Below are 21,924 nucleotides of genomic sequence, written 5' to 3' on the forward strand. Positions count from 1 at the left end.
ATGTGCGTATGCTGTTTTATTAACAGTAGTTTTTCTTCTGTTGAAAACTGTTCTGTTGTTTTCACTTGTGAACAGCAACCTTCAATTCTAACCACAGATTCTTAGTTGGATGGAGGTCTGGACTTTGACTAGGCCATTCTAACAGATTTAAATGTTTCTCTTTAGCCCACTCGACTGATGCTTCAGCATTATGCTTCAGTTCATTGTCCTGCTGGAGAGTGAACCTCTGTTCTAGTCTCAAATCACATACTGCTCAACAACATCCCTGAATTTAGCACCATCCATCTTTTCCTCCACTCGGACCAGTTTTCCAGTCCCTGCTGCTGAAAAACTTTCCCACAGCATAATGGTGCCATCACCATATTTCACTGTGGGTGTGGTATTCTTGGAGCGGTGAAATATGATTGCAGATATGCAATATTTATCTCAATATGTTTTTTTTTTTTCATAAAGTATTTGTAAAAAGGCAAAAACATTTATCCCAATGATCTCACAGGCACGTTTTTGTTACATAAATATAAGAAACGGCGAAAAAAATAACCCGTTGGAATACATAAAAGTATAATTCTAATACATAAATAAAGATATAGTCTAATTTTATATCTCTTTATAAAATAATCTCAATATATTACCCAGATCTATATGTTGGGTTTGGGCCAGACAGCGTTTTCCTTGGTGTTCGAAAAGGTAATTTATAGTCTCATCTGACCAGAGCCCATACATTTGAGTTTCCCACGTGCTTTTTGGCAAACTCAAAACATGTCTTCTTATTATTAACACTAATGTTTTTTTTCTGGCCCAGTTTTTGGGCATGTACGGCTTACTGTGATCCTTTAGCCAGATCCTCCATCTCTGCTGTAGAGCTCTGCAGCTCCTTCAGAGTTATCTTTGGTCTCTGCTGCCTCTGATTAATGTCCTCGCCCGGTCTGGGAGTTCTGGTGGGCAACCCTCTATTTAATGGTGCTCCAGGGGAACAGCAAAGATTTTGGTATATATTTTTTTAAACTCCATCTTGACTTGTACTTCTCATTAACTATTGCCCTGACTTGTTTGGAGAACCCCTTGGACCTCATGGTGTGGTTCCACTTGGTTAATAATCCATCAGGTCAAATAACATTGAAACATTTAAATTACGGGTACAGGGGACTTTTTTTTTTTTTACTTATCCAAGGTACTGTATTTCACATGAGCCTCTAAAGGACAATACCACTGAGCCGCGTCAGACACCGGACGGCTAATTTTCAGCAAATTACATCAAAACCATAACTGGATCTTTGCAGGTCAGAGTTTTATGCCCCCGGTTCTTGTCATTCACACGTTCAACGTGTTGTGCTGAAGTGTGCAGAGACGGAGCAGATCAGTTAACTTCAGTCACTGATAATATTTTCCCAAGCAGTTAGGCTTCCAAATAAAACAAAGCCGGGAAGGATCCCTGGTTGTGTTATTTCACCCTTCAGTTGAGTAATATTCTTGTAATGAATGATGGGTACAGAACCAGAATCTGCCTCACAATTCAGCTCTTGAGCAAAAAGCTACTGTGGGTATGAAAAATCTTCAGACCTCTGTAAAGTATTTGTTTTTTTTTCATATTTCATAAAATGTAACCAGAAATACACATCGTCATTCATCATTGGACCTCAGGCACCGTTGGTCTGTAGCTCTCCACTCCCGCTCCGAACACTAGGACCTTTATTTACGCCTGAATTCCCAAAAATAGGAGATTAGACGACTGAGCTACAGTCATATATGTTTTTTTCTTTAGCCCAGGTAAGATACTTCTCTGGTTCTAGATTGTCCATTCACAGAGCAGTTAAACACGTCTGGGCATGGTGGCTCTGACTTCATAGTGCAGTCCACGTGTTGTGAATTTCCCCAGTGCCAGCACACTTCCCTGCAGTCGGCCCCTTTACTGCAGACCACCCTGTCACAGACACAGCAACGTATCCTCGCATACCGTGGGCAGCCAGTGAGGTAGTTCAGTATCTACTGGGACAGGATGTGGTCCACTCCTGACAGCTCCTGCTTGTCCTTTAGAAGTACTGGAGAAATCAAGGAACATGGTCCTCACAGTGCTTCCAGGCTTCTCCAGGTGAGTCAGAGCTCGATGCAGGAGGTAGATGATGGCATCATTCACCCCTTTTCATTAAAGGAACAATAAGTAACAATGACACTTAGTGGTTAAAATCAGACACATACACAATGCCTTTTACGGAGACCCGCCATTTACCTAATGGCCAATATTTATTGTGAACCTCCACTGAATTTTCACTTACAAACGAGAGGTATATGATGTATTTTGGTCCGCTTTTCTTAGTGGCTCCCATGTTAGCAGGCTGCTGCTCTTTTGCCAAAATAAAATACCAAATGCTACGCTTTGTTTAGGGAACCCTGGGAACTCATATAATTGGCTCAGGAACCAGGAATTAAACACACTGTACACTCTGAACTGAAGTAGTTCCGAACCGTACCTGTAGGTTTGAAAGGTGAAAAACTTAAGACATTGTTGATGGTAAGGACTGATTGTTGATAGGGAATGTGACTTCCATCCCAGGTGAGAATGATTTAGGTTGTTTTTACAGTAAATATCTTACTTGTTGCTCCTTTAATATGCTTGAATATAACACTTTGTGAACAGCCAACTTATCAATGATCACCTTTTTGGGCCTCTTCACCATGTGGAGGGTTTTAGTGATTGTGTCTTGGACAACTGTCAAGCCAGCAATGGCTATGATTGACTGGGCCATAATATAAACAACATTAATGTGTATAAAATTTTTTTATTGCTTTTTTTTTTAAATATAATCAAATTTTCTAAAAAACTGAATTTTGGGTTTTAATTAGCTACAAACCCAGATTATCAAATTAACAGAAAGGAACACGAAGCCCAACACCTTGTGTGCGCATACATCAGTTTCTCTTTTTAAATCAACTTAATAAAATAATTGATGCTTCAGTAATATTCTAATTCATAGAGATATAGATAATTTGTGTAATTATCGTTGACCTCTAGTTTTTGTGTTCAGATAAAATGCAGAGGTGGAATTATGATCTGTAGTCCGATTCTGTTATGAAAATGTGGGTGCACAAATTTTTCATTATTAAAAAACACAATATTTATGTCTCCCACATACTGAATTGTAACCGAGCAAACTTCCTGTTGATTTTCATTAATTTGTTAGTTTCTATTGATGCTCATAAGCTGAAAGGCTTTAGTTTCCTGTTAAATTCAGCTCAAACAGCAGCAGGCAGATGAAATATTACCCCGTGACATTTAATGCTGAGCCAACACTGACTTATTGATCTTTCCTGAAACCAGAATAACAATGTAATGTGTATGAAAAAAATGTTTTCAGTCAGAAATCCGCCTTCGAGTGAGCTGTGAAGTGTCAGAGATTGAAGTGAAAGATACTTTGAGTCAGAGTGGGAATGGCTTGAAAGCTGAGGCAGATCAGGAGCACCTACCTTCAAATAACACAGGGGACTGGCTGCTGATTCATTCAGCAACATTTCATCATCTCACACTGTTAATACGCACAAACACAGTGAGGCTGTAGAGCAGAACCTGCAGATAACAGCTTGACGAGGACGGGGAAGGCGATGAATGTCGGGGGATTCTCCGGTGAAGCTGCAGTTTCTGCAAGGCGGTGCAGTCTATTCACACAGCGCCCATTCACAACCAAGGCTCATACAGGTCTAGTTCTTATCTAAGTTTAATCCAGTTAATTTGAGTTTATTCCACCAGAACATCTTGAATAAACCAAAGAGTTATTACAGAATGTTTTGGGCCTGTGTGCAGAAAGTGAAGTGGCCCAAACACTCAGCCCTGTGGTACTCCATAACTAACTGAATCTAACAGCACACATATATATTGGTCGTTTTCTAGACTATTATAGTATAAATATTGACTTTCAGTTATGCTTTTTCAGGGCTATGATGAGCCCATAAAGCCTGACTGGTAGTTCTCAAAGGATATTACTGTGTAAATGCTTGCATAATAGATTGGTAGCTATTTCTCAAGCATTTTAGATGAGAAAGTAGGATTAGGCTGAGGTCTGTCAATTATTAAGGTGTCTGAATCAAGAGTTGGTTTAATTTGCCTTTGGTTGTGATAAATAATCAAACCTAAAATGGGGGAAACCTCTCTAAATAGTGTAAGTTTGGATCTAACATACGTTTTGAAGGTTTTGCAATTATCCCTAAGGTTGCCTCACTTGGTGATGAACCAGTTACCATGAATTCTATTTATGAGACAAGGTATTTTGTTCATAAAGAGTCTCACTGATCTCAAGAGCTAAAGGAACCCCTGGCTCAACAGAGCTCTCACCACGTGTATCTCTGGCTACTGTAATAAAGAGAAACCTGTGGCTTTTGTCTATTAATGATGAGTAATTTACTCTAGTTTAACCATGTGTTTGCTCTTATAATGATAGACTGTCTTTATAGGTTAGACCTGTACCTTGAGATTTGCGTCAGATAACACTGCTCTGACCTAAATCGAGGAGCCAAGTTCTTCTGAATATTTACTCAGAGTGATCTTGGGTGACGTCTGGCACCACTGCTGTTTGTTGGTGGGTTAAAACGGCAAAGGTGTCGGGTGTTTGGCATCGGTGAAGCAACAATGTGTTGATTGGGTTTGTTGTTGAACTTGGAAAGCTCCAGCCGTTATTTTTACTTTACAATCATTCTGTTAGTCTCATTAAATATGACTATTCTTACCAGTACCAAATCTTTATATAGTCTCAAAATCACAAAATTAACACTTCAGTTGGAAGCTAAATAATTATTCACTAAGAAGGATTAGTGATGTATTGGAAGTCTCATTAATGTGTCAATTGATCAAGTAAAGAAACATGACTGTTAAACAATGAGACAGTCTAAAAAGTCTAACTACTTTAAGGGAATTCAATGAGAGATTGTCAATTTTTCTCTAGCTGATATGTGTTGAACTCTCTGGAGACAGATTTTACTTAATCTGTATTTTCTTTAAATCTGTTTTAATGGTGTTTACCTTCTCAGAACCAGCTTTGGCTTCGACTCCAGGTTCTGCCAGCTCTCTCGGCTGGGAGGGGTCACCGATCTGGGCTCGTACAGTTGCTGTCCAGGAGGCTACTCTGAGATGGTAGAAGTGTGGGATGTTTTTTAAGATATTGTGAATAAAAGTATTGTGCTTTAACCAAGTTGGCGCCAAGCTAAACCGATTGGGTACAGTTGGTTCTAGTTTAATGTAGTTTGTCTGTATTAGATGAGATTGCTCTAAATTGATCGGGTACCGTTGGCTTTGCTATGTGTTTGTGGTCTCTTTCAGACTCCGCTGCCCTGACTTAAACCAAGAAGTCTCGGCTGAATGTCGGCGGTGTTTGCAGGTAAAGCTGTTGGCCGTTGTGTCCATCAGGACGGTGGTGTTCAGTCTCTGACAGAAGGAAGTCAGCAGGGTGGTGTTGGGGGATCTTCAACAATCTGCTGAGTGTTGGTTGAAGTGACCTACATGTTGTTGAGTCTGAGACAGCATTAGGTCACCAGGACGTCACTGTGAATGAAGCAGCAGACTCGCCCACAGATTCACAACAAACCCGGCGAGAAGCGTTTCCAGAGATTCCACCGCTCGGTTTCCAGGCGGCGCGGCGCGGTGCGGCGCTGACTCAGCCCGGGCGCTGCAGCTGCTGGGGGGGATTCCCTGCTGGGGAAACGCCCACATTAACCCCTTGTTTCATGTGTGCCTGCAGCCTTCCATGTTCGAGGCGGTGGGAGGAAAGGTGTCTGAGCTGGAATCCCCCACCCTGGTTCTGTTTGATTTAAGGTGGAATGATTGAGTTCACATTTACTGAGAGACTTCCTGTCTGCTTGATCAATAAGACGCTCAGAGCGGTTTGACTTTCCATCGTCCTCGTGGTCCACAGCCGTCTTTCTCTCCGACCCCCCCCAGTCTGATCAAGACTGTAGGCCAGATCGGATTTATATTTGACTGCTCTAACTGCAGGCTTTTTTTTTCTTCATATACCTGCTACTATCGTTGTTAATGTTATTATCATGTATCAGTTGCATGGTCACACTTTTAAATATTTAGATTTTTTTTGTTATTTTATTTTTTACCTGAAGTCAAGATGTTCATGGTTGTTTTGCTTCCTTAGCTTAAAGGTTATTTTAAAATATATAGACCAGTATGCACTTAAAGTTAGAAGAATATTTGCAAATCCAATGAGAAAAATATACATATATTCCAAGCTTTAAATTTTCATTTGTTTGTCTTTTTCTTTTATTAGCTTCTGTCTTTTCAGGTTTTCTCCTGGGTGTTTTTCATATTTTAATCTCATTTTTGGTTTTTAGTTACTTCTGACTATATCTTACCTCTCTTTTGTGTGTCCTTTTGTCCCTTTTTGTTGTTTAATGGGTAGTTGTTAGCATTAAAGTAACATTCTAACTTAGAATATTTAGTGGGTTTTTACTTACTACTCCCATTTATATGGTAATTTTATTAACTTTTTCAAAATAATAACATGATTATTATTATGTAGTTTTTATTTTGTAGGTTTTGAACTTGAAGCGCTCCTTTTGGTTGCAAAGAGAGTAATGTGCACCATTTCCCTGTTAGTGTTTAATGTCTGCTGGTTATAATTGTTTCCTGGTCTCCTGCCTGTGGCTTGTGTCCTAACATCTGTGTAAGGAGTTAATAGGAGACAAAAACTGGAATTACTTCTTTCAGATATTTCGTTTTAATAGGTTTTTGGCTGCTGTCAGCTTCGCAGGAGCCTGAACCTTCTTTATCTGGGCAGTGAAACTGTGTGCTCGGAGGCCTGAGCAGAAAAAAGAGCCGTCGGTTTGTCTTCTGAAGGCCAAAAGGTCATCCATCAGCAGTTAATCAACCCCCTGACACGTTTTCATATTTCAAATTATTTGGACGCATTCAGGAAACAGATTGGTCCATTTTTAGCACAAAGGCTGACATTGTACTTCTGTTTCCAATCAGATTTGTCTTTCTGACACATCTGCATGGCAGCAGGCTCGTTGGTATCTGTCTCCAGCAGAAGAAACAGCTCATTTCCTTCTCCTGATATGAGTGGCAGCGAGCAGATATGGACTGATGGAGCCGTATGTGGGCGAGCGCTGAGTGCTGCTGCAGCCACATTAGCTCCCATTGTGGGCAGCGTAATGGAGGAATGGACTGGAAATGGTTGGGAGGGAATTCAGAGGAAGAACAGGGGAGCTCAGGGACCGTAAGCTGTCCACTTCCTGCCGCCGGGCTGCGTAAACCTCCCCACAGCATAATGGATCCTATCAGGACACATTGTGCTGCAAATAGATGGATGTTACTGGGTTTTACTGTGGTTTGTGACTGCAGAGTTAACTGGCTGCACAACAATAGGTTTTCATTTACGGCCTGAAAGGAGGAGGATGAAGAGCTGCGAGGATTCACTCTGCCTCCATCAGGCCACTTTTTCAGCTGCAGGCTGCGAGCTGTGACCCTCACTCGGTTCTCAGCTCTGTCTTTCTGCAGCTGACGGGGATTCCTGTCAGGCTGGAAGAGCCGTGTTGTGGAAATCTCACTGAATTCTTACAGTCAGTGGAAATGCTGTAGGCTGCCGATGCTGCTCTGTTTTTCATCTGTCTGGCCTTCGACTTTCAGATAAGGTTTTAATAATGACACAGCGTTCAGTGACTCATGATGGAGTGAAAAACAGATTATTTGTATCTTAGAATCAGTGAATATGATGTTTCAGAGGATCTGAAACATCATATTCGGTAAATTTGAAAATGATGGATGTTTTCAAGCCTTTACATTAGCTATCTATTTCGGCTTACAACTAATAATATTGTGACATTTAAGATTATAATACATCAGCCCAATAAAAAATAAGTTTTATAGAGAAATGTGGGCTTAATAAAAAGTTTAATATCTGATAAAAAGTTAATTTCACAGATACTGTTAATCTGAAAAACAAAACCCAACCGAATGTATGCTGTAATTTATTAAATATGATAAACATCTGGCATCCAAGTTGACAGACTGCATTTATCGCATATGAACTTTGTTCATATGACCTTTAACCTTTTGGATATTGGTTGCGTATTTAAATCTCGAGTTGAAATTTCACTGATCTCTGTGCCCAGTAGCAGCAAGGGGGACGGAAGCCACGACTTGAACTTTAACACTTTACTTCGCTGCATCCTCGAGCTTCAATGCATTTTATGTGATCAACCCACACAAAGCTGTGCATCACTGCAAAGCAGACAGAAAATGTCATTGTTTTAAATTACAGATAGAAATCTTTAAAGTGTAGTTTGCATTTGTATTCAGCCCCCATGCAAAATCACTTTTCACTGCAGTTAGAGCTGTAAGTCTTCTGGGTTATGTCTCTACCAGGTTTGTAAGTGTGAAGACGTGATTTCGTTCCAGTTTCTCTCTGCAAAACAGCTCAAACTCAGTTAACTTAGATAAGGAGCATCTGTGAACCCAGTTTTCATGTCATGGCACAGATTCTCGGTTGGAATTTAGGTCTGGACTTTGACTAGGCCAGGGTGTCTGCAACCTTTACAATGCAAGCAGACGTTTTTACCCACAGTTCAGCTAAATTAAACTCGTCTAGTGCCAGAAATATAACAACCTTTTACAAAAAGGCAATTTTTTTTTATCAATATCTACTTTAGGAAAGTTGTTGTCATTGGTAAAGAACCACTGTTTTAATTATATTTTTAGGTTTTAAATAAAGAAAAATACAAAACCTTTTGAAAAAATAAGATGGATACTTTTTTTAAATGATGTAGTGATATTTGTGGGAATTTATGTAAAAATAATTACCCAAGATATATTATTAGTCCAATATTTGTTAATTGTTTTTGCTTGATTTGTTAAAAGATATTGCAAAAGGTCCAAAGAGCCACAGGTTGCAGACTCTTGGACTAGACCATTCCTACATATTTTTATGCTTTGATCTGAACCATTATATTGTAGCTCTGGCTGGTTTCATAGACTTTTCTTTAAGGGTTTCAGGGCTAGACACAAATGCATACACACCTTTACTGATAAAAATGACTGCTGACTTTGACCTCTCTCCACCAGGTCGACGGCTCTCCCAGCGTCCTGCTGGTCGAGGCGTTTTATGGCGGCTCTCACAAACAGCTGATCGACCTTTTGAAGGAGAATGTTGACGGCTGCTCCGTCTTCACGCTGCCCGCCAAGAAATGGCACTGGAGAGCGAGAACAGCCGCTCTGTACTTCAGCCAGACCATTCCTGCCTGTTCGTCTTACAGGTGAGAGGCGCACATGTGACAACAGGCAGGTAGACTACCAGTATCCAGATAAAAGCTGCTGTTTCTGAGGCCTTAAAGGGCTTCTTTCATTGGTACAGCCTTTCGTTAAGAGCTACCAGCGTAAATCTGTTCTTATCTTGCTGTAAGATTGTTTAAGGGTCTCCAACAGCATGAGGTGATCTTGTGTTCCTAACTTTCCAACATTTTTATCAGTCAGTAGTGCAGGTAAGCCCGTCCAGTGACTGTACCCTGCTATTTATTTGCCAAACCTTTGAAATGTGTCCTAAACGTGGTTTTTCTATGGATTTCCCTGGAACAGATGAATAAGAAGTTAAGATGGTGGTTCATGAGTCAGAATTAGAGCTCAAGAAACTGTATTATACCCAAGGGGCAACTTTTTTGCAGCCAGCGAAGAATAAATACAAGGAAAAATACAAGTTTACAAAAGTACAAAAATAAACTCAACATGCACCAAACAACCAGGATACAACAATAAGCTTCTACAGGCCCAATTGGGCTCCTCGGGTCCCATAACTATTGAGGCTGAAACTAACAGTTTCAGCACTTTGGCAATGGCAGCAACCTGTTTTTAGGGTAAAGAAGGTGGTTTGGGTCAGCAGGGATACCGTTAGCCTTCCTTTGGACTGGTTCTGTAGCGCTGGGGTATTTCTACAAGACTGCTGCCCATTGTTAATACGCTGTTTAGTCTGTGTTTATGATTCAGGAAGAGGGATTCAAACCAACAAATAAAAGAAAATGTAAAGCTAACTCAATGAAACTAAAGTAACACATTTTCATAAAAGATGTGTCAACGTTAAAAGTCGTCAATTTCCGGTAAAAATAACCTACCCTGGTGAGCCTTTGCCCAGACTGCCTCTATAATAGCTACGGAGGTCAAACTGTAGTCTGTGATGGTGCCGAGGTATTTTTTATGGTCACGGATAAAAACTGGTTGTGATGGCAGAGGCGTCTTTAAAATCTAATAACATTTCTTTGGTTTTCGACACATTAATCTTCAGAAACAAGAGTTCACACCAGCTAATGCAACCCTTCACCACAGAGCCGCGATGAAAGTCCTATTCATCAAACAGAGACAAAGTCACAGAGTCATCAGCAAACTTTAGGATGTGTTTGACCTCATTTTGACTCTGACATTAATACATTCATTAGTGTATTAAATGAATATCAGTGGTGAAAGGGTGCAGCCCTGAGAGGAACCAGGGGAGGATAAACGTACATCTGATACAACACCGTTATCTCTCTAGGGTCTGTTTGTTAGAAAATCATCCAGCAAACTAAATCCTGATAAATGTGACTACTCGTGAGACGAGCAACTAAAATATGGGGTTGTATACAGCTAAAATCTGAGCAAAAGTCAATAAAATAAGCATCTTTATGGATGTAGTTCTGTAGTTTTTAGGTGATAACCAGTAAGATCAGTTCTGTTAGAAGCTCTGAGGCTGAGGAGCAGCAGGATGAAGATGTGTCTGCTGCTTTTAGATTGTCTGAAACTCCTGATCTGATGGTTGATAAGAGGATCAGTTTCATGTGCGGGGCTTTAGTCCCTGCTTCTGCTGCTGCTGCCGCTGACTCATTCCCAGACCGGGTTCAGAGCAACAACCATCACAGCTCTGAACTTTAAGATAACCAGACATCTGAGTCTTATCACCAGGAGCTTAAGCACAGGCGGTGTGTGATATTAACCAAAAGCACTTTGGATTTTTATTGTTGAATATTACTGTGAAGATAATGGTTGTGATTAACCATTGAGACTCCTTCACCCTGCTGGCCAGATGCATTACTGGCATGAAGAACTATAACATCCTACCAAATTATATTTGTCTCTCCTTCTGTGTCTCTGCTCTGTCTTCCCTAACCCCCAGTGGGTGGAGGCAGATGAGCGTTCACACTGAGCCTGGTTCTGGTTCTGCTGGAGGTTTTTCTCCCTGTTAAAGGGGAGTTTTCCTCTCCACTATCGCTCCATGCATGCTCAGTATGAGGGATTGCTGCAAAGCCATCAACAATGCAGACGACTGTCCACTGTGGCTCTACGCTCTTTCAGGAGTGAATGCTGCTTGGAGAGACTTGATGCAACCTGCTGGATTTCCTTAGGAAAGTTTTTGACCAATCTGTATAATTTGATTGAATTTGACTCTGTAAAGTGCCTTGAGATGACATGTATCATGAATTTGCGCCATAGAAATAAAATTGAATTTAATTGACTTGAAAATATTACAGCCAAGCAGTCCTTGCGGTCGTGTTCTTACACACATTCATGTTTGGACAACAACTGGACTTTCGTTATTCTGTGCAGCTCTTGTAAAAACCATCAAATCAGGAGAACCTCCACAGGAGCCTGTGCAGGGCTGTGGACCTCATGGTTGTGCATAGATCTGATATTGGACCAGGTGACTCCTGCTGCTGAGAAGAACATGTCGAACAAAACCAGGAATTCTGGTTCTGTTCTGCTCTGCCTGCAGTATAAATTTAAAGTTTTGGTTTCTACACATTCTGAACTTGTCTGAAATGGCCTCTTGTGGACCTCTCTGTGGTCTTAATTGGTAACTTCCTTGGTTCTGCAGGGAAGGTCCCTTAATGTCGTATTATTCTCCACAGGGCTCTGTTTAGCAGCTCAGTACTGAACCTGTGTGAGCTGGTGGCTCTCAGACCCGATCTGGCCCGGCTGAAGAAGGTCCTGTACTTCCACGAGAACCAGCTGGTCTACCCGGTCCGGAAAGACCAGGAGCGAGACTTTCAGTATGGATACAACCAGGTGCTCTCATGGTAACCGTCCAGCTTTAACGATCATGTCTGTGGTGTTGGGTGGGTGATCAGTTCTGGTCCGGATGAGTTTTGGTCCAGCAGTAATCTGATGGATAAACGTATCTAACAATCTGATCATAATAAACTGAGCTCAGTTTGATAATGTGTTTCTTCATATTGGCCTCTGATTGGTTAATGATGAGGAGCAACCTGATTGGTTGATGATGTCTAATTAAAGTGGTTCAGGTTATTGATCGGCTGTCTGACTGTAAAACTGATTGTTGTTGATCAGCTGGCAGCTCATCAATAAGCTGCAGCTGCTCCGTCTTCTCTAACCACATTACAGCATCAGACCGCAGCAGCGATCATTAGTAGGCGTCTGATGGGCCCGTTGGATATCCAAACCCACCTTAGACCGTCTGGACCGGTCCCCTCTGCTGTCCTGATTGGGTTTGTCTCTGGTCTCCGCAGCCTGGTGTCAGATGTGGTGGTCTTTAACTCCCGCTTCAACATGGAGTCCTTCCTGTCCTCCATCCCGTCGTTCATGAAGAAGATCCCAGACCACAGGCCCAAAGACCTAGACCGGCTGATCCGTCCGAAGTGCGTGGTTCTGAGCTACCCGGTCCAGTTCCCTGACATCAGCAGGTGGGTTTAAGCTGTTCTCAGACTGTGACAGTGGTCCCAAACATCAAACCTCCTGCATGTTTAAGGCGTTTCCCTGGATTAAACACACCTGAAGGAGATGAATAAGTCATTAACAGAATTTACCAACATGCTGAGGAGGTTCTTCCACCTTTTGTGAAGCAGAAACATTTAAAAACCATTCTGGTCTGGTTCAGTAAATGTAAAATCTTCACATCGGAAGATTCTGATCGTTTATTCGTAGACCTGCTTGTAATGTTTCATTGAGAGATGGATGCAGGAATGGATGGAAAGCCTCTGATAAAATATCAAATAAGCTGCCATCATTCAGTCTGTATCACGGGAAAAGGATTTCTCCTTCTTATTCTTGGATATGAACCCTCTATTTGCTTCTACTGCTTCCTAGTGGGATCAGGAGCTGCAGGATCATTCCTCCTCTCCCTCTTAACACAGCCGGGTGTGGAGGATGATGCTGCTACTGACGGGTTCTAACCATTTCAGTCCATTTTCAGATCAAAAGTTCCTGTGCTTCAGTCCTGTGATCCTCAGGAAACAAACCCACCTCTGAGTTCTGGAGCTTTACGTCATTCAGGTTCAGCCTCAAGCCCTGAAACATGTGCTGACCCTAAAGGGTGTCGGCTGTCTCTCTGTGGCCGTAGTGACAACTTGCATCCATCCGTCAGCCTGTCATTGTAACTGAATAGTAATTGAGTCCTGCAGAGAGAAACGGACGTTCCATCCATCATGGCCGCTGCTGAACCCTGACTCCTCAGAGATCAATGAGAACGTCGCATGACGAGCAGCTGTGCGTTTCTTCTTCTACTGTCCCACTGCAGCAGGGGAAGGGGACTGGTTCTGGTTCTGGTTCTAGTCTGCGTTTATGTGTTGGACACAAAGCAAAGGGTCAGATGATTCATGGAAGGACACAGAACAAGATGAACTCAAGAGGAAGACAAATAATTGAAAAGTACCCAAAATACATAAAAAAAACCTTTCATTTTTAACATCTTTCCCATTTCTGCACGAGTTTAAAGTATTTCAAATGTTTATCTTTGTTTAAAACTGTTTACTTTAACAACAGAGCATCCAGAAACCAACACAGAATCTACTGGATTTTATTACTGATCAATTTTCAGATCCAACAGAACAAAGTCTGCTGACTCATGAATAAATGGATCCAGTTGGTGGTTGGCTGCTGCTCCTCAGCTTCTCTGATTAACTCAATCAGTCTGAACAAAGTTTAAAATGGGTTCCCTCACTCTTTATTATAATCAGCTCCAACTGTTTCCCAGTGAATCCCAAACAGAGCTGTGTTTTATAAATGTCATGGTTCTGTTGGGTCTGGGATCATTTGTGCAGGACCGACCAGCTGGAGGGAGTCCTGAGGCGTTTGCTCTGCAGTCAGTGCATGAGCGCTGCAATGATCTGTCCTCCCTGCAGCGTCTCTCTCTGATTATTACCCTGATTATAAACCCCAGCAGCCTCAGCAGTCGTTGACCTTCATCTTTAATCAGACTCCGAGGTGACATCATCTCTACCATCATCAATAAGCTGATTGGTTTTACTGCCTGCGGTCAGACTGTTCATTCCTCAAATGGACCTGTTTTCTCAGTCCTCAGAGGAACAAACAGCCAGAGTCTGAGACGCTGTCATGTTCTGTTAGTTGTCCCTGTTGATCTGAGTTCTGTTCGTGTAACTCTGGTTCTGTTTGCCAGTCTGCTGCCTGAGCACAAACTCAGATGTCTTCGGCGCCCTGCATCGACGTCTCAGAGCGATCGTCGTATCGTCACGTCGCAGACCAATCAGCAGCAGACATCACGGTAGTCACATGATCCGCACACACTGAGTCGGATCGCCTGTAGGTCATCAAAGCTGTTGGTTCTGACTTGATAGGTGTAAGGAGGATCCAGTTGAGTCTTCAGCCGAACCCAGAAGCGTTCCGACTCCTGTTCAGCACCCAGAGCCGGTGGACCAGGCGGACCCTCTCCACATCGTATGGCCTCATAGGTGGTGAGTTCTGGTCCGACCCAATCATTTATATCTAGTCGGCTTTGCTAACCTGTGTCGTCGTGCAGAACCTCCATGAAACTGAAAGGTGTGGACCAACACATTATAACAATAAACTCCACAATCCGTGCTGCAGTAGCAGTTGTTTGGTCATACAGGGTTAGACAAGCATGTAGAACACAGGACTTAAACTTCTTAGATGTGGACTGAGCCTCTGATTTCACTCTGGATCCATCCAACCAGTCATGTCTTTTATTCAGAATCAGACATACTTTAATAATCCCAGAGGGAAATTACTTTTGTTATATGCTCCAGATATTCAACACTGCAGTCTACGTCAGAGATCCACAAGTGGGGGTCTCGAGATTATCCAAATGATCCAAAATTTCTAACTTTACAGAGATATGCTGGTTTTAATATAGCAAATGTATGCCTTTAGTAAGCTGAATATTGAATATTTACAAATTTGACTATTTTCTCACAAATATGTGACATTTATGTCAAGATTTCAGATGTTTTTTTTGTGGAAATGTACTTATCCGTGGCAAAATTATTTTCTTTTATCTAAAATGTCCATAATGCAAATATTATTTTTCTTATTTTAATTAGGAGAATATAGTCAGAATTTTAGGTGTAGAAGAATAAAGAACATTTCCAGAATAAAGTTGTAATATGAGAATAAAGACACCCAGTTGTTTGCACAATTGTTTAAAAGTCTTAACACCAGCACTAATGTGATGCTGATTTGCTATAATGATTTAGTATTTTCTTATTTGTTAAATCGATACTAAAGTGTAACGTTACAAAATGCTCAACATTCCTCATTTTAACACGGGGGAAACTGCATTTTTTGTACGCGTTCTCACAAAATTACTAAATGAAAACACTCTGCCAAAGTTGGTTGCGGCTCTCTGCTGTTGTTATTTTGGGGGTTGCAGGCTGAGAACTTTGGGAACCCCACGTCTAAGTAACTCTTTTGATTTGCCAGTATTTATGAATAAACATAAAATATCATCAGGGTTGATAAGTTATTGGGGCTGCAGAGAAAAAATACAATTTATTCCATGCTGTGAATTTAACCAAGTGGACGCATACAGTAAAGAGAACTGGTCCAAGCACAGAGCCCTGTGGTACTCCATAACTAACTGGGAGATTCATTTGTTGCATTAACAAACTGGAACCTCCTGCTATCTTTATTTAAAGGGAACACGACAAGAACCCTGAGCTGTTCTTCAGCACTCTGATCAAACTGAAGGAAAAACAGCTGGATTTCAAGCTGTCAGTGCTGGGAGAGACATTCACCGATGTGCCAGGTACACACTCACCTGCTCAGCACACCTGGAACTGCGTGGGGCTGCAGAGATAGAGCTAAAAGCTGTTGTTCTTTGGGATTTTCATAATTCAGTAAAGTGTAATTGAGTCTTGAGGATCCTGGGCTGGTACCAGGACCAGAACCATAGCTTCTGCATTCTGCGTCTTGGTTCGTTCAGGCGTGTGCTTACCTGTGTCCCAGCAGCTGTGTCTCCCCTCTGGGTGTGTTTCAGTGTTTTAATAACGATGTGATGGAGTGTTGATGAGTGGGTGTTTTAGCGGGCCGAGCCCACTCTGAGTTATTGGATCGTAAAGTTTTAGTGCAGAACAAACAGCTGGCAGTAAATCAGCCGAGAGCCAATCACATTAGGAGCTGAGTGATTTCGCTAACAGCTCTGAGTATTGATCACTTTCACCTGTTGGGGACTCCGCTAGTTTAATCAGAGAGATCTGTCCTCATCAAACTGTCCTCTTCCTCTAATTACCAACATAAACCTCATCACAGACCAGGAGCAGGACGGAGGCCCAAGAGAACATGTTCCTATTGATTTTTATTCAAGGATAATATTCCGAGAATCACATCAGTCGGTTTCTTTCAGGTTTTAGTCAAATAAACTGATGTAATCTTTTGCATTCATCACTCTCCACAAACAAGCAGTAACAGGACGCTCAGTCAGGAGTAAGGAACCCCTAACGTGATGAAGCTGTGTTCTCCACCTGCAGAGATCTTCTCCTCCTCGCAGTGTCTCCTTCAGTCCCACATCCTGAACTGGGGCTTCCTGTCCAGTAAAGACCAGTACCTCAAAGTGCTGTGTGACGCAGACGTGGTCGTCTCAACCGCCAGACACGAGTTCTTCGGCGTGGCCATGTGAGTTTTTAAAAGCGAAGGATAATGACAATAAGACAAAAGGACAACTGAAATGCAGGTAGATGAATAACCAGTAGGTCAAAAATATGTTAGTGTGAAAAGCCTAAAATGGCCTGAGCGTTAGTGAGAGAGCTGCATGTAAGGTGAGGAGAAAATGGAGATTATAGCCTTGGAACAGAAGAAGAGACGTGTTTTCACTCTTTAGTACAAAGTGTCAGAAGTAGGGTGGTCACATTTTTATACTTAAAGACAAAATCTGAAAACAGAGTTATTTCTACTAAAGATCAGAAAGATATTAACAATAAAGACTCAATACTAACAAATATCACTATGAAAATATCTTTATTTACTTTGTGAGTAGAAATTTGTAGGCAAATCAACAGCCACTCAGAAAAAAAAGGGTTAATGTGGTTTTCCTGTATTACAAAGCTGCTATGTCCTTAATGGATGTAATTTGTATCCCATTAAAAAAGTCATTGAGAATCAGGTTTATTAATGTAAACAATGATTGGGTCCATGCAATTCCAATTTATGTTCCTGCTAAAGTTTTCATCATGTTTTTTTGGTGCTCGGGGGGAACAGGTTGTTTTGGTTTCTAATTAGTCTCTGGAAATACACCAGGTGCATAACGTAAGCATAACATAAGCAGCGCGGCTTACGGACGTGTTTTTAAAAGCGTAAATTTACACGAGACACAGCAAATTACACTGTTTCTGCTCTGAAAGAACCTTCTCCACATGGAGAGCACCAAGTAGAAGGTGCACCTTGGCCTTCTTTCCTCTAGTTGACGAACTGTTATGAGATGAAAAGCAGAGAGCTCAGCAAAAATTTGTGCATCCGATCAATCTGCAGCGTCAACAACAAGATGACTTCTACCACCTTGTGGCCAAACAGACTCGACTTTTGGGGTACTTTCAGACGTGAACTTTGACACAGAATGTTTTCCCGTTTATTCCCTGCCAAACAGGAGCGTATATGTGTCTGAAATTAGAACTTCAATTTAATTTAGGCATTGCGTAGCGTAAATACGTGCATTGTATGCACGTTATTTTATTCTTCTGGTGTATATTTATTTAATGAGTAGAATTAAATGCTAAGCTAAGCGTACACGTCTGGTGTATTTCCTCCTTAATTGTTACTAATTGTTAATTGTTAAAATAAGAAGTGAATCTAACATTTTCATGGATTTCACTTGTTTGGTTCTAAGCCAGAGGCGGGTGGGGGGGGGGGGGGGGTGCGGGGTTGAATCTATACTGAGTTGGTGTTTGTACACATCTGTAACCCAGGACACAAACAGCTGTCAGAGGTGTTCCCACCCTGGATCCTTCCCACTCCTTCTCACAACACTTCCAGACATTCCAGGGTATCTCCCTCTAGGACATGCTCAGCTGTCAGAGGTTCTGGAGAGGAAACAACCCAACCATGGGGGCCCGGGGCCTCACTGACACTTTGATCCTCATTAGGTCTGAATCTGATTTTGTCTGATGAACCCAGATCATCAGCAGAGCTCATTAAGGGCCTGCAGCCAGCGTGAGTCACTTCTGATCAGATAACTTCATGGTGAGTTGACCCAACATCAGCAGAGCCACCTAATTGGACATCAGACAAGTTCTACCAGGTTCTGTCCTCAGATCTCCTGTTCTTTGAGTCTGCATTCACATTAAAACTCAACACACCACACACAGAAACAAAGGGGTGGAACCATGAGCCCAGAGTGAGGGGAGGAACGAGGATTTGGGTTTTAAAGTTTCTATGTTGAACCTGTTTTCCTTGTTTTAGTCTGATTTCTCCTGACTCTGTCTCAGTGTTGATGATCTGATCTGGGATCTCTGACCTGTTTCAGGCTGGAAGCAGTTCACTGTGGATGTTTCCCTCTGTGTCCAAAGGCTCTGGTGTATCCTGAAATATTCCCAGGTAAACACACCTGAGACGGCTCCACTGCTCTGGCTGCAACACCTGTACCGCCTGACCTTCTCCTTATTCAACTGGACAATCACAGCTAAATTATCTTAATAGATGCAAATTCCCCTAACAGGGTTTACAGATTAAAGACTATGTGATAATAAATATGCTATGGAGCGGCTGTACTGTTTCCACAACAGTAACTCCATTAAGAAGTGCACACTTAGCGATTGCCAGGTGCAGCCTGTGCCCAAAACCCTGCACTCGCATCCATCTATCTATTGAGCTCGGCAGCTTTAGCTTTGTTTGCACCAGTAGTAATACAGACACGGGCCTTTTCCTTTATGTACCATACAGAGAGCTTAAACCTGGTGCGTCTTATATATGATTACCGGTGTGTTTACTGACCGATATTATTTGGTACAATGTGCTCAAAAATCTGGTAATATGTGTATGCTCCACTCAATGGATATTTGTCTACAAGACTGCCTGACTGTAATGTCTAAACTCGAAGTGCATTCATGTAAGGCCCCCACATACTCGGGTGTAGTTCACTCGAGGCAGACTCTGCATGAACTTTGAGCTTACAGGTACGTGTCACACTATAAACTTCTGGGCAGCAACAAGTCTTTACATCAAACGGTTTTATATGTGACACTGAGCTTGATACAGTGAGCTGCTCCAAGCAGGCGGTCACCAGGATGCGCTGCATCACATCCTTGTTCTCACTGACAGGTGGGAGCCTGCTGGAAAAGAAACGGCTCTAGGTGCTCAGCTAGCTAATCACACATTTTACCATTTGTTACGCCGCTTCGTCCCACTGGCAGAAAGTCTGGGAATTGTAGGAATTTTCTACAAGAAATTTAGGGAACAGTACAGTCAACTTTGAAGAGTAAAATGTCCACAGAGATTCAGTGTGGAGTCCATCAAGCTCATAATATGTGGACAGTACACCTGAGGATGTGGGAACCTTTAGGTAGCCCACGCCCGGAGTATGCGCTAGCATCAATAAACCTAGAAAGTTAGTTCAATATAATAGTTACATTTATTTTGGCCTGTTAGAAACAGGGCGGTGTAGTCCAACTACTCTGTCCTCCCGACAGAGACGGATAGAGATGTACGTGGATGAGTGGATATCACACACTTCGGAAGAATATTTAGTGCACCTTATAACCTGGTGCACCTTATGGTCCGAAAAATACGGTACTCTTCCTCTAGCAGCTCAACCACCACCGCTGCTTCGACTTGTGAAATGCAGCCTGTACATGTAGTGCAGCATCTTAAAGGGACAGGAGCATAGTCTTCCTTTTAGCTATAAAATAACTTCATTTTATTGTTTTTAATACCAAAAGTACCATCATGGGTAAAATGACGTTTGTTATTTTTGTAAATTTCGGGAAAATCTTTTGGTTTATCGCCCAGGCCTCCTCCTGACCTCCTCCTCCTCCTCCTCCTCTCTGTCCCAGATCAGTATTTGTACTCGACCCCTGAGCAGCTCTGTAAGCGGCTGCAGGAACTCTGCAAGAGACCTGACCTCGCCCGTAGACACGTCATCATGGTAACCCCCCTTATCTTTGGTTGAATACTGGGTTCAGTTTTTCTTTTTTTTAAGAGGCACAGCAGGTTAAAGATGGATGGTTCTGGTTTTGATTCTGCAGGTGGACACCTCTTTGTACTCCTGGACCTCCCTGAAAACACAGTTCAAGGGTCTTCTGTCTGCTGAAGGTTCCTGAACGCACCACTATGCTGGGTTCTTCAATTATCTCTGAGGTGTGGGTCAGAGCAAGTTCTGGTCAGAGCTGGGGTGGATCAGGGTGAACTTTAAAGCTCATTCTGGATCCAGACTGAGGTTAGAGACTCTGATGCTGGACCAGAAATATCTCCTCCACCCCTGAAACTGGAATCTCACTGTAGGAATGAGCAGTCGGGTCGATGTTCTAGTTCGGGTTCTGATGGATTTACAGATGCTTGCTGTACACAAATGTCTGTAGAGGTTAAGTTCACATCAACCTTTTACTGTTTTTAATAAAAGACCAAAAATAAGTCCTGATCCATTACTTTATTAAAGTGGGTTAGTTTCAAATAATCTTCTGATGAGCAGAGAGGCTCATGCAGGCCCGTCATGTTGATCTTCTACTGTTGGCTTAATGTGTGGTCCACCAAAAGAAAACAACACACCAGCCACAAAAGCTGTGTAGATACTGCAATCCAGATATTACAGTAAACATGTTGGACTTGGGCTGATAAGACATATGAAAACAAAGTCATCTCTGGGTTTAGAAGTTACACTTTGAACAACCATTTATGAAAGCTATTAGCTCATCGCTATTAGTTCACCCACGCAGTGGTTTTTCTGAGTGGCCTTTAACACACACACATATGCATGCATATATTATGTATATATATATATATATATATATATATATATATATATATATATATATATGCATGTTGGAGTAGTTCTGTTCTGCAAATCTTTTTAAGGAACTTCATTTCCTCCTTTTTTTGATTAGTCGTTGCTTTTTATAATATTTTTCTCACATACTGTGTTGTTTGGAGGATCTTTATGTTTTCATGTTTGGAACATTTATTATGATGTGTAACCATAGCAGCTGATATACATCTCAGAAGCTAAAATAAACTCCAACTGCATCCTTAAATTCCAGATGAGCTGAAAAGCGCATAGGACGTAGAGCAGGAGCAAGAAGAAGAAAATTAAGCCATTTGTTCCATCGATTATTATGGATAATGTGAGTTCTTTGGGAGTATAATATAGGATGGAACTGTCATTTATATCGAGACAGTCTATGTTGCGTTAGAATTAAATTTTTATTTGTTCTAATAGGGTGTTTTTTTGTCATTTCTCATATGTTTAAAAATGTGCTTATTCAATTCAATGTTATTTATTTAGCACCAATTCTCAGCACATGTGATCTCGAGGCCCAGAATCAGATTCCATCAAATCCTCCAGGTTGATCAGAAAGTTTCCTCTCTAAGGAAACCCAGCAGGTTGCATCAAGTTTCTCCAAGCAGCATTCACTCCTCCTGAAAGAGCGTAGAGCCACAGTGGACAGTCGTCTGCATTGTTGATGGCTTTGCAGCAATCCCTCATACTGAGCATGCATGAAGCGACAGTGGAGAGGAAAACTCCCCTTTAACAGGGAGGAGAACCTCCAGCAGAACCA

At 41.8% G+C, this 21,924-nt stretch overlaps 1 protein-coding gene across 1 annotated transcript in view; it reads left to right on the top strand.

Moving 5' to 3' along the window:
• The window catches only part of LOC105915544 (glycosyltransferase-like domain containing 1), a 54,230-nt gene extending 33,448 nt beyond the window's left edge, over positions 1-20,782 (top strand). The window contains exons 2-11 of the mRNA XM_036139657.1: positions 9,056-9,246; positions 11,863-12,030; positions 12,481-12,654; positions 14,367-14,471; positions 14,545-14,661; positions 15,862-15,971; positions 16,693-16,837; positions 18,681-18,751; positions 20,206-20,297; positions 20,398-20,782. Coding sequence (XP_035995550.1) covers positions 9,056-9,246; positions 11,863-12,030; positions 12,481-12,654; positions 14,367-14,471; positions 14,545-14,661; positions 15,862-15,971; positions 16,693-16,837; positions 18,681-18,751; positions 20,206-20,297; positions 20,398-20,472 — 1,248 coding nt within the window. The 3' untranslated portion in view covers positions 20,473-20,782. The remainder of the gene's footprint in view (positions 1-9,055; positions 9,247-11,862; positions 12,031-12,480; positions 12,655-14,366; positions 14,472-14,544; positions 14,662-15,861; positions 15,972-16,692; positions 16,838-18,680; positions 18,752-20,205; positions 20,298-20,397) is intronic.
• The last annotated feature ends 1,142 nt before the right edge of the window (positions 20,783-21,924 follow it).

Source organism: Fundulus heteroclitus, chromosome 7 (assembly GCF_011125445.2).
Source record: "Fundulus heteroclitus isolate FHET01 chromosome 7, MU-UCD_Fhet_4.1, whole genome shotgun sequence".
In the NCBI taxonomy this organism is placed as follows: Eukaryota; Metazoa; Chordata; class Actinopteri; order Cyprinodontiformes; family Fundulidae; genus Fundulus; species Fundulus heteroclitus.